Genomic DNA, 13,419 nt, shown 5'->3' on the forward strand with positions numbered 1-13,419 from the left:
CACATAACAAAATCCCTTCACAGGAGAACAAAACTCAGAATCTATCAAAAGCAATACATTTGAGAAAACTAAATCTCGATTCTAGAATAAATTTGGAAATTATTTAAAAAGATACTAAAAAATATTTAAAAAAAAAAAAAAGAGGAGTATCCACTTTCTCACTTGTGGGCATCCAAAAAGAGAAAAAAAAAAAAGAAAAAGAAAAAAAAATTTGAAAGAAAAATAAAGGAAGAGTTTCTCATCGGTGACACCCACAAAGAGATAATAAAAAGAAAAAAAGGAGGAAAAAGAGGAGATGAACACGGCAGTTTCTATTTTTCTTTTCTAAAAGAAAGTATTTGCAATTTCTTTTCTAAAATATTCTTAACCATATAATAATTACATGTATATTTTTAAAATCAGAAAGTCAAATCAAGTATATTTTTTTGAATATGGTATAAGTTCAAGTGCAAAGACCATGCAAGAGTTTGAAATTAAATCTTATTTTTTTTGGTATTCACGAATTCAGATTTATATTTTTATCCAATTATTGAATTCTAAAAAATTTTATTTATAAAATTCACATAAATATTTTTATTTAAATATAAAAAAGTGTAATATTGGCACATTATTGGTAGATAAAACACTCAAAATGACAATGTATTGGGCTCATTTGGTGGTTAGGATTTTAATTGAGAAATTTGAAGAGAGCAATGATTTTATATACTACCTTTTTATATAACAAGGTATTTTCTGTGAAAAAAAAAAATACAAGAAAAGTCTGATAATATTAGAATCTGTTTTGCAATTATTTTTCTGGAAATTATCAAAGGTCAAGACTGGTAGTATATTTTAAAAATATATATAAAAATATAAGTTTGACTTTATATAATAATAATTTTGCAATAATTAAATTTAAAATTATAATAAGAATAAAGATGGAAGTTCTATAAACTTGACTTTATATTGAAATAATTAATTTAAAATTATTTTAATATAATTATTGTTTAACGTGTTTTGAATTTTCTTAATATAATTTTAAGATAAGCTCATTTTTATACATATAAAAAGTCCAACTTATAATATTCAAATTAACGTATTTAACTTTCTGATATTGACCTCATTTACATAATGGCAGTAAAATCCAAATGCAGTAATATTAGGCCAGTAATTACTGCGACCTTTAACACAACTGAATAATGGTGTGAAAAAAGTGTTAGCTAATGTTTTACACTTTTAATTTATTTTTATTAGCTATTAATTATAAGTGGATGAAAAAAAATTTTTTTTTTTTTTTATGCGTATACCCTTAATGCTTGTAAGCATATTTAATTAAGATTTTTATTTTAAATCAAATTTTAATTTTTTATTATTTTGTTTCATTATTATCAACTAATTTTTTAATTTTACTTTTATAGGCTGAAAACTTTTTGTTGCATATTTTTTATTATTTTTTTCTTTAATCACTTTTTATGTTTGTGAATTTTCTTACTACATATGTCTAGACCAAAGTACATTAACAATTATAGGATAGAGTAAGTTCACAATTGGACGACGGAACATTAGAAAAAGAATTAATATAAACTAAGTTGGTCTTTGGTAACATTAAAAATTATATTCTAAAATTTAAAAGTTGAAATTTTTAATTTTTTTTAGAAAAATCAAACTAGAATTTCATTAATTGAAAACTGTATACATATATGAAATACAAATTAATATTTTTATATTTTTGTATAAGAAGCCTAATAATAAACCACTTATATAAAGAATAAAAAAACACAATCTCGATTTGAAATATCTAATCGAGTTGACAGAATATAATATTTGTACCATAGACGATCGCTTGCTCCACTTGTTGACTATTCATAGCTACTGTTCGACTCCATGGTCTTTTTACAAGTCTGATTTGATTACCTTCAAATTTCTTCCTTTGGAGAGGAGATCTACAATTTTTTTTACATAACTATTCAAATAATAAAAGACGTTAAATAAAATCACTATAATGGTGATAACGATAACTTAAAACTAGATCTGAGAACAAAATTATAATATATGAGCAACTATAAATCCTAATATATAGATGACAATAACTCAAATCTGTAAACAAATATGAAAATTCTGTAAACAAATATGAAAATTATTTGCAAAAAATCAAATAAAAAAAAAAAAAGAAAAGGGGTGACAGTCGGTAGAGCTCACCGGTGGCAGCCGGTGGAAGAAGAGAAGAGAGGTTTTAGGTTTTCAGAGAAAGAGGGAGAAATTTTAAATATTTAATAATATATAGATTACTAATTTCAAATTATAAAATTGTTTAAATTTGAGTCTAATTATAAAATTTGACATTTTGAACTGTCAACTCAGCTATTCTAAAGTCAATACAAAATTTTTGTTCTTCTCATGCAATAAATTGAATTAACTTGGGTTTAATCACAAAAATTACGAGATGGACAAATAATATTTGTAATTATTTTTAATAAAAAGATTTTATATTGGAACCGATGAGATTTTGATATTGAAAACATTAAGCTTAAGAATTGACGGTGAAACTTGTAATTCTTTTTAATAACAAGATTTTCACTGGAACTCATGAGATCTTGATTCTGATAATACTAAAATTAAGAAATTGATAGTCAAAAACTTTCAATTCTTTTTAATAACAAGATTTTATACCGAAACTGATGAGATTTTGATTCTGATAATATTAAAATTAAGAGATTGATAATCAAAAACTTTTGTTTCTTTTTAATGACAATATTTTATATCGGAGCTAACGAATTTTAATCCTGACAACAACAAAATTAAGAGATTGACGGTCAAAAATTTTCAATTCTTTTTAATAACTAGATTTTATACTGAGCCGATGAGATTGTGATTCTGATAACACTAAAATTAAGGGATTGACAGTAAAAAAATTTCAATTCTTTTTAATAACAAGATTTTATAACGGAATCGATGAGATTTTAATTCTGGCAACACTAAGAGATTAACAATCAAAAACTTCTAGTTCTTTTTAATAATAATTTTTTATTATTTTAATCATTGACTGTCAAAACTTTTGATTCTTTTTAATAACAAAAATTTTGAGTGGAACTAATGAGAATTAATTATGATAATATTAAAATTAAGACATCCACAGACAAAAACTTTCAATTCTTTTTAATAATAAGATTTTATAAAAGAGCTAATTAGATTTTAATTCTGACAACTGTTTTCAAATAGTTTCGGGTTTATCACTAGGTTTTTTTTTTTTTTCTTTAATGATAAAGTAGTATGCATATGTATTTTTTAGATATTATACCAAATTTAACTCTTCATCTTGCTTGTTGAGGATAGTAGATTTGTAAAATAAAAAAATATTAAATAAATAAGAAAAAATTATTGTTGGTTTTCTTATTAGTACGAGTAGTAAGATGTTTCAAATTCGAGTTCTCTTAACTATAAAGTTTTTACCAATTTAGTGAGTTAAGGGGAATGATTCCTATTGTGTTGTTTCTACTTATTAGATCTCTTAATTAATTAAGAAAATGTCACGACCCATTTCCGTGGGCCGGACCGGCACTAGGACCTGGGTGGGCTTAAGGCCCCCAAAGCCCGTAGTAAGCCTAACTTATTTAAATCTTACATTCTATTCATAATTATGGATTCAGGCCCAATAATTTATTTCACAAATATATATCCAAAGTACAACCCACATAATAAATGTCTATACTCTATTTGATCATTTACAACCCAGTTGGAATACAATTGCGGAACTCTACCTGTACATTTACTTCATTATTTTCTCATTAACAGTCTTCTATAATTAATGTTTCAACTCCATAGGACTTTCTTCTATTACCTGAAAAAAAAATAAGTAGGCAGGGGTGAGCGCCAAACTCAATGAGTAGGGTTAGATAACCCTCTCACCCCACACAATCACACAAATGCTAAAATATTTTTATCTGATCACCGATTTAGTATATGATCATGCAGTTTATCACACAAATGGCAATACAACAGCAATCACAATTATTATCACCTTCATATAATCACATCACGTGGAAATTAGTCAGTGGAGTCACCGAAACCCCCGATGAGCCGTCCTCCCACATGGCCCATCCTCTCACGTGTGCACCAGGGAGCCGATCCCCCATTCTGGCCGACCGGTCTAATCCTCACTTGACCAGCCCTCTCATTGTTTTTCCATTCTCTCTCTTCTTTTTCTTTTTTTCTTTTTTTTTTTTTTATACCAACAGGAGGCAACCCGGTCGTCTCCATCAAATCTAGATCATCAGGCGCTCACAACAGGAGGCCACCCTGCGGGCTGCGATCAAATCTAGATTATCCGGTGCGCCCAATAAAGAAGCCAACCTGTGGTTAACGGTAACGGTAGGTGCACACGGGGGCGCCGATCTCCCATTTACCCGGCTAACGGTAATCAGGATCCATATAACGGTAACGGTAATCATAATCGGGATCCATATAACGGTAACGGTCTCACAAACCCATGGTGACCCACTTCATCCCAATTCCACACAAACAAAGCACAGCATAGTCACAACACAAATAATCAAACAATTTTTAATATCAACAAATAGTGCATCACAGTATGATAATTCAACAAAATAATGCATGATAACATTTAGCCGTGAATGCATGAATGCAAGCGGATGATACTAGTTATCTAACACTACTCACAGTTCTTTATTGTCCTTTAAAAGGACTGCCTTTTTAGCCACATGCTTCCAGCTTTTGTCCTCGCATTTTTGAATTTTTATAATCCTCTAAAATAAACAAGAAAATTCTAAGTAAGAATTCTAATTCGGAAAATTATATTTCACATTCGTTTATTAGTTTTGGTTACCAGTCATTTAATTCACTTATTAAATTAAACTATATATATATATATATATATATATATATATATATATATATATATATATATATAGTTTTCTAATTTATATATTTATTCTAATTTATCAACTTTAAATAAAAGGTTAAGTAATATTTTATAATAATACTAATAAGAATACTAATATTAATAATAATAATAGTATTAATAAGAATAATATGATTGATAATATAATATTACTAACAATAATAATTTAATTCGTACTATCTATTAGAGTTCTAAAAATAATCTAATTCCTACCGAAATTTCGGCAGTATCTCCCCTAAAAGTTGGACTATCCTCCTGTTAAAATATCAACAATTTATCAAATATTCAATCCATACGGCCCATCCGTCGGGCAATTAATCAAACAACATTTTCCCATCCTCCTTCAATCTCAACATCACCACACAATCCAAATTATACATTACAATAACATTATATTTAAACTACCTTAATTAAATCAATACTAAAATTATAAAACTGTTAACTACTCACAATTATCAAATTAAATTAACCAAATTACTTAACTACAAATAATAAAATTAATTTAATTAACTAGCATTACTAACATTAACTAAATCGACTAAAATTATTAAAATTAATCTAACTAAACTAAATCAATTAACTAAATAAATTAACTAAATAAATTCAAGAACCCTAACTTAACTAAATAAATTACCTACAAACAATTAATTTCATTCACTAAAACTAAATTATACCTAATATATTGTTGCCGGAATTCGATTAACCGGAAATGGGGCTGGTGGCCGGAGGTCGACTGGCGGTGTGGAGAGAGGCGGCGAGGGCTGGGCGGCGCGCAGTGGATCTGCTGTTTCTCGCCAGTCACACAGAGATAGACGCAGGGAAGAAGGAAGGAGAAGAAAAGAAAAGAAAGAAAAGAAAAGAAAGAAAGAAAGAAGAAAAGGAAGAAAGGAGGAGGAGGTGGTGGTGCGGTGGTGGGCTGGAGGTGGCGCAGAAATGGTGGGTGAGAAATGAAGGTGCAGCGCTGGATATAAGAAAAAAAAGAATTTTCTAGATGGTTTGGGTCGAACCAGTTCGGTTCGATTCGATTCGGCCCAAATCATCGATTTTTAACTGGTTTTCAGCTTTTTCAATCGGTTTTCGATCCGGTTTCTCACAGTATTCGCACTAAAATATTAATATTAATTTCCAGGCTGTTGATTCATTAAATTTAATTGGAAAATATTTGAAAATAAAAATTCGGGTTGTTTCAGAAAATAAATGAGAAAAAAAATTTACAATCACAATATAACAGTAAAAAAAATTAGACTTTAATTATTTAATAAAGGATATGTTCGGTATTATATGTTCTAATAGCTGTTAGGTAGTTATTAGCTATTTATACAACAGTTTAAAGTGAAAACGAATGTGTTCGATAAAAACTAGTGTTTGATAAAAATAAATATTTGATTAGCTGCAATGATATTAGATAAGCAGGACAACACAAAAGCAACTTAGTTTAGGATTCTTAATTTTTTTCTTCGTAAGATTTAAGTCCATTGTTCTAAATATGTGTTAAGTTCTATGTCTCGATTAGTCATAAAAAAAAATTAGAAATTGAGATTGCAAATTTTAAATCGAGTAGGTCACTCATAAATATTGATTTTTTTTCCCAATTAAATTATCAAAATTTTAAGAAAATAAATTTTAATTTTTTAAATTTAAATTTAACCAAGCAAATTGATTTTTAATTTTGTGTATCAACAACATATAAAATAAAGATATGCCAAAATTTTTAGTATGTCTATTTATTAGTCCCAAAAATGTCAAAATTTCAATAAAAAATATTTAAAATGAAGTTGGAGTATGCTTATTGTTTAGCATTGTAGCTGAGATTGCTGAAAAAGGAAAAAGAAATAATTCATAATATTATTTTATTATTTCATTTCTTTGATGATTAATATATTTCAAATTCATCTCTTTAAGATTTAGGTCTTTCAAACTGAATTGCTCCTAATTAAAATAATTAAAAGTTGAAAATGTAGTAATATGATTGAACTGAATGTGTAGATAACCCAATTGAGCTAATTAAAATATCTTTATTTTATTGATAAATAACTGAATATCGAATTCAAAAATTATTACATTCCAAAAGAAATCGATTTATCGAGAAAACTGAATTAAATTGACCAAAATGAGTCAATTTTAATCACATTTTTGGTTTTATATTAGAGTTTTATGTTAAAGAAAAAAAAATTGTAACTCAGTTAGTAGATTTATTCAGTTTCTGTGATAAAATCGAAAGAAAACTGAAAAATCAAATTTTAAATTTAACAACTAAGCGGAATTTTGTTAAACAGACCGATCAAATCAAATCAAATAGTATAGTTTAGTTTTTGGTTGAACCGAAGCTTGCTCACCCCAACTTTAATCAACGCTGCATCAGAAATTGAAACGGCAATTAATAGTAGTAATATTGCCGATCTCGTGAAATATATATACAGATAGATATATAAACATACTGGGTTTTGAGGCAGCGAAACGTAGAAACATGTCTGTGAGCTTGGAAGGTGAAAAGGTAATCCTTGTACCGTACGTGGAGGCTCACGTGCCCAAGTACCACCAATGGATGCAAGACCCAGCTCTGCTCCAAGCCACCGGGTCGGAGCCCCTCTCTCTCGAAGAGGAATACCAGATGCAGCTCTCCTGGACCCAAGACCCTCTCAGTTCTCTTTAGCTGCCCCAGTATTTCGCTAATTTCTTGTTTATTTTTGATGGGTAATTAATGGTTTGAGCTCTTGTTTTTGCAGAGCGGACTTTTATTGTACTGGATAAGGAATTAGTAGATGGAGATTTTGTTCATGGAAATTCCCATGTGGAAGGTCAGTGATTCAATTCAAATTAACTTCTTACTGTTACTCTTTGCTGAGAATGCAGCTGCAAAATACATTTATCAGATTTGATTACCGTTATTTTGTTTTTCTGTTCGTTAAAGATGTCATCTTTTATTTTTTATTTTTAAAACCCCTAGGTTGTAATAGTTTACAAAGACTGTATTGGCCACAAGCTTACTTTTAGTTCATCTTTGAACCCACATATCCTTACTTGGACGCTCATGCTTCTGCATATCAGTTATGGTTCTTACATAGAGAACACTGGATTACTGAAAAGTTCTTCATAGTTTATTGACCTATATGGGAAATTTAATAATGTGCTGCCTGTTTCCAGCCATGATAGGTGATGTAAATATATATATGAACGACTTGGATGACCCTCAATTGGCTGAGATTGAGATAATGATAGCTGAACCTAAAAGGTACATAATCTCTTATCTTTCTTCTCCACCTGTATCTGTGCTCGTGGGCTAAGCTTAGCTTTTTTCTATGAAGTTATTAGTTTCAACAACAACAACTACCAAGCCTTAGTCCCAAACTAGTTGCGCAGCAACTATATGAATCCTTTGTTTCAAATGTCCACTCTTATCAAAAAATGTCAATGCAAAGTAAAGTATAAGTCAGGAAAAGACTTTGAAATACTCTTTGTAAGGGGAATTTTAAAATCATTTGATATATTAATAAATAGGACAAAGCATGAAGTTATCAGTTTCATTTTAAAAAACATTTTTCTTTGGAGAACGTCCTTGATGGTATTTATTTCATTGAACTAGTTGATTCCTCAAGTCTCTCGGTTGATTCAGTAGCTAAGGGTCATGCCTTCAAACCCTTCCCCTTCTATCAGCACATTTTCTTTTCCATTTCACTTTGTCCATGCCATATCAACTGGTACAGCACTGGAATCGAACCATGCCATTGTGACTACTTAATTTCATGGCTGAAGCAAAGGCGTTCACTGAGATCAATCAAGTATTAATAGCTCACTGACTCTGCCCGGGGTCAGTTATGCTGGAAGAGGGTACTTCTCATGCTAAATTTGTAATAATTTGAAAAATCAGTCCTTATTTCCTACTAATCAATTCATTTTCTATCCAACCGATCCTTGTAGTTTTCTGCACTCATCTTAACATGCTTATTTCTGTAACATGAATTATATTCACACATTGTTTCTTCATTGCACAAATTGCTGCCACACTATCATAGCTGGTGGAATCACATTCTTGTAAAACTTCCTCTTGTAACTTGGTATTTTGCGATTACTTGGGATTCGTATTGTACTTCTCAATTAGCTATCTTGATTTAAGCAAATGGTTACATATGTGATATACCTAGACATATGACATGTATGTACACTGTCAAAGTTAATGTCGAAATCTTGACCTCCACTTCTGTTGTAAATTTGTTCATTACATATTTTCTATTTTTTTCAACTGTAACTTGAAACCTTTAGATGCTCAGTTTCTCCTCCATGCATCTAGCTTTTTTTTTTTTTTTTTTTTTCCAACTCAAATTGGATTTCTCTATTGTGCTATATCATCAACCAGAAACATGCAAAAAGGAGAAACAACGAAAGTGAAAAGGTGAGCTTTGCTTTCATAACATTGTGTAAGAAAAACTTTTGTTAGTTTCTACCAATCGAGGTTGCTGAACCATTAGCGACTGCTCTTTCATATTCCTTAAAAAAGATATTTGCATACAAATAGTTATCTCTCTGTTACCAAATTCACCATCAAACATCTCTGAGGACTCTTTCCTATGCCTGCTTTTAATAATAAAATACCATATAGAGATTTTCTTTTCATAGTCAATAGCCTCCATAGTTGATCCTCTCATCATAGAACCAAATTGTATTTTTGTGTCGCAACTTAATTCCCCTTTCCTTATTCTCTCAAAGCTTCGTAGTGACTCATGAGCTTCATGCCTTAATGATTTGAGCAATTTTGGATTTTTGCTTATTCTTAAATATAACAACAGTCTACTCCACTCCTTGAGCACTTGTATTCTATCAATATCAAAACCATATTGACAACCTACTCAACCACATCACTCTTATTTACCCAAGGGACTTCCAAACTTCAATAGTGATTTCATCTCCTTATATTCTGCAAGACCATGGAGTTAAATTGTGCTTGGAGAGATTTTCATTAGAAAGTAATGATTGAGCTGAAGCTTTTGAGGCCAGAACATTTACAGCTGAGTTAACAGGATGTTCCAGCATATTTTCAAGTATAAGGACACATTGCATATGCCACATTTAACTGGACCTACTTGTAACAGGATCTTTCTGCTCAATTCACTGGACAGCTTGTGCATTTCTTTTGCGTGTCCTGATATTTATTCCATAAAAAATGCTAACCAAAGAACTACAATCACTTTTCAAATCAACTAATTGGGTATTAGAAAAAAGACTATGCAAGTTAGTGATGATATTCAGATAATGGGTATCCATTTGATGAAATGTGTATTATGTAATGATTTATCTTAGTGCATCTATAAGAAAGCTATGGGTGGCACTTTAGAGTAGAAGACACCTGAGACTTGTGAATAGACCTCTATTTTCTAGGTTTTGTGTCTTATAATTACAAGTTCTGTGGCTTTCATCTTTGTATAGGGTACTATAATCTTTGTAGTACCCTCCTTCACTTCAACTGTCCGACTATTGTCAAATGTCAACCCTTACTAGCAAATTAAGATATAGGCTATGGCAATTGCATTTACTTTGAAGCATTTGAGTTGATTTATCTATGCCGAATGCAGTACAATAGACAATGTCTGACATTCAATGAGTATATTCTACCTAAAATAATATGCTTAAGATTGAACATCTCTTCTCTGCATTTCCATTTTAACTGGCTAATAAACAAGTATTTTAACATATTTCCTTCTGACTGCTACATTTTGCTCTTGCTAGCATAGCCGTGGTAAAGGACTTGGAAAGGAATCTGTTTTAATGATGATGGCCTATGCTATCCAGAACATTGGGATCCATCTTTTCCGTGCTAAAATTGGAGAATCGAATGGAACATCACTTAATATGTTCCGTAAATTGGTCTCTCTCTCTCTCTCTCTCTCTCTCAACATGCATATTGCTTTATTTTGGCCAAAAGATCCAAAAACTGATCAAATTTGCAAAATAATCAAAATTATATATAGAAACTTTGATAGTAGTGTCTATGCTTACCAGGTAAGACTTAGAGTTGGAGGAAGTGTGCCAATTGATGACATTGTCTAGTTAAGTCAAATAAATTGCATATTATGCTAATGTGGCTTGTTAAAATTTAATGACCACACATGTAATTACAGAAACAAATTATTTCTTTTTGTAAAAGCACTAATGTAAAAAAACCTACTTGAACATTACAAATTAAAAACTAATTTATACATAATATGGGATTTATTTGAGTTCTATATATGACACATAATCAATCAGCACACTTCCACTAAATCTAATTGTGACTTAGCTATAATTGACATTAATCTTGGTGATAGTATATAATGTAATTGATACAAATCAAAGAATTGGCAGTACTTTGAAATTGGACCCATTTTTTTTTATTTTTCGGATTATGGGCCCATAAATTTTTGCATGTCCATGTTCATGCAATATCAACCAATTATTACATAGAAAATTTCCCACACTATAGTGTGTAGACTACAAGGCTTGCATTTGCCTTTTGTTCTTTTGGTTTTCATATCATGATTGTGTTAACATTAGATTGATTAAAATTCTTTATGGTTGTTTTAGGGCTTCCAGGAGGTTTCTTATAGTGAAATCTTCAAAGAGGTAACTATATTTTACCTTTTCAAGCACCACAAGATATATCAAGATGATGTTATTGTTTGTGTATGGTTATGCTTTCCTGTTTACAGGAAGTAGAATCTGCTTTCTCTTTTCATTTATTGAATTAAATAAATTTTTGTCCCTAAAAGTCAATGGTGGGTGAAGTGGTGTGAGGAACTATATAATATATTCTGTACCCTATATCATGGCGTTAGGATTTCTTACAAGCCCAATGCTTGTAAATGAACCTCAATAAGCCTCTAAACTAAGAGAAATATATTTGGTGACTGGTTTCTTAAACTTTCTGTTTGCTAGATCATTTGCTATCTGCTTAATTTATGTGTAACATTTAATCCTTACAAATTGGACAGGTGACATTGGAATTACCGATGACAAAGCCCAAGCATGAGGAACTGCTAAATTTGATTGGCAATGTGGTTACGCATGTGGAGCCATTAAGAACCTGTAGTTAATATTATTGTATTATGCTTTACTTTCTCTCATTTTCTTCCCAGCAAATGAAAAGGATAATTTCAACCATGCTGAACAACCACATTGCTAATTTGTCATTTATTGTTTATATTTTACTGTATTTCTTGTATTGTTCTTAAAAGGTAGAGGTTCCAATAGATCTCTAAACTCAAAAGAGAAGCTATTATTATTGTTTACGAAGAAAACAAGATAACAGTACAATAGACTGAAGTTTAATACTTGCGGATATACTTGAACTATTATAACACAAGGATTCTAACATGTGCATAGACATCGAGAAATTCTTGCTCCACTACAGCTAAAGGAATTGTATTGTCCCCATTGATTGAATATTTGATCCTGAAAGCGCATGAGACTGAGGAATCCCATCAGAAACTGAATTGCCAGCCTGCCAGACATGATCAACGGAAGTTCCGTTTTCTAGTGGGCCCACTAAAGCAAAGATAGTCATCTCATTGTTGGCATAGGTTGCAGAGATATTGGAAACCTTAAAGCTGAGATTACCAGGTTGCATGGATGGGCTATAACTGGTTATTGGAGTTGTATAAGCAGTCATGTTTCCATCAGAATTTTGGAAAGCAACAAGTGCCTGTGCCCCTACCATGCCCTTCCCAGTTGGATTGATAGCCCACGCAATCCATCCTGTGGAGGTTTGTTGAGCTTTGTATGCTATGTGAACATTTTTGGTGGATGCAATGTAGTTCCAATGCAGTTGAGCCTGTAGCGATGAGAGGTCGATGCAGGAATTGAAGGCTTCGTTATTTGGAAAGCTGTAGTTTGAGCATGTTTGAGCAAAGGCAAGTAGGACTAAATATAGAAGTATGCTAATTAGTAATATGGCTCTTGAGATTATATCCATTGGATTTAGGCAAATGTAGTCTGAAATTGCTTTGCAAAGAGAAGTCTGTTACTGTTCTTTCTTGATTAAGACTAGGTTTTATGGATGCAGGCTAGTGGACTTTTCAAGGGTTGTAATTACACAAGTCGAGATATAACTTTTTTCCTAGGATACAATTTATAGCAGAAGGTGGAGTAGGTCTATGGTCAAGGGTTGTTGACTGGTTACATTATTACTTTTTATGCTTAATTTTCATCTTAGATATAGGCTAAAAGAAATTGGAGAGACCATGTCATGAAAGTTTGCTTCTTTTTCCATGATAAACTGTTGATTTTTCCCCTGCAAGGGCTTTTTCTTGTAATGTAACAGTTTCTTTTCCAACCTAATTCAAACTCAAAAGCAAAGCCTAGTAGTCTATAAAGTAGAAAATAGTCTGATAAACCACCAAGAGAACAACAGGAAGCTTTCAGTTTAATTCAGAAACTAGAAATGCTTGTATCTTTAGTAATATCACTGAACATAGAACCCTAAAGGAAGGGCAAATTTAAATAAAAAGACATTTGTTTAGAGTGTCCATTGCCAATTTTTAATGGCTGAATAC

At 30.9% G+C, this 13,419-nt stretch overlaps 1 protein-coding gene, 1 long non-coding RNA gene and 1 pseudogene across 3 annotated transcripts; 1 reads left to right on the forward strand and 2 right to left on the reverse strand.

The window, feature by feature from the left end:
* Nucleotides 1-3,602: 3,602 nt before the first annotated feature.
* On the reverse strand, nucleotides 3,603-5,847 carry LOC149497415 (uncharacterized). Its single transcript, XR_016319939.1, has 3 exons — nucleotides 5,572-5,847; nucleotides 4,657-4,742; nucleotides 3,603-3,817 (listed from the first exon to the last, which is right to left on the reverse strand). It is a non-coding gene; the product is annotated as an uncharacterized LOC149497415 (long non-coding RNA).
* Nucleotides 5,848-7,250: 1,403 nt separating this feature from the next.
* LOC149497416 (Acyl-CoA N-acyltransferases (NAT) superfamily protein) lies at nucleotides 7,251-12,080 on the forward strand. Of its 2 annotated transcripts, none has more exons than XM_089719491.1 (6): nucleotides 7,251-7,539; nucleotides 7,624-7,695; nucleotides 8,042-8,129; nucleotides 10,624-10,756; nucleotides 11,462-11,491; nucleotides 11,860-12,080. In XM_089719491.1, the coding sequence occupies exons 1-6, from the start codon at nucleotides 7,365-7,367 to the stop codon at nucleotides 11,959-11,961; spliced, it is 600 nt and encodes a 199-aa protein (XP_089575617.1). In that variant the 5' UTR covers nucleotides 7,251-7,364; the 3' UTR covers nucleotides 11,962-12,080. The 2 variants fall into 2 exon arrangements, with proteins under 2 accessions (XP_089575617.1, XP_089575616.1); XM_089719490.1 differs by having other exon boundaries at nucleotides 7,266-7,539; nucleotides 11,453-11,491.
* Nucleotides 12,081-12,115: 35 nt separating this feature from the next.
* On the reverse strand, nucleotides 12,116-12,953 carry LOC149497417 (cytochrome b561 and DOMON domain-containing protein At5g47530 pseudogene; annotated as a pseudogene).
* Nucleotides 12,954-13,419: the final 466 nt, after the last annotated feature.

The sequence above is a fragment of the Jatropha curcas genome, chromosome 3 (genome assembly GCF_041381405.1).
Source record: "Jatropha curcas cultivar XTBG-Jc1 chromosome 3, XTBG_Jcur_1.0, whole genome shotgun sequence".
In the NCBI taxonomy this organism is placed as follows: Eukaryota; Viridiplantae; Streptophyta; class Magnoliopsida; order Malpighiales; family Euphorbiaceae; genus Jatropha; species Jatropha curcas.

Coding starts and splice junctions, on each gene's coding strand:
- LOC149497416 (XM_089719490.1), top strand. CDS start 7,365: ATGTCTGTGAGCTTGGAAGGTGAAAAGGTAATCCTTGTACCGTACGTG. Junction 7,696..8,041: donor TGGAAATTCCCATGTGGAAG/GTCAGTGATTCA, acceptor GCCTGTTTCCAG/CCATGATAGGTGATGTAAAT. Junction 8,130..10,623: donor ATGATAGCTGAACCTAAAAG/GTACATAATCTC, acceptor TTGCTAGCATAG/CCGTGGTAAAGGACTTGGAA.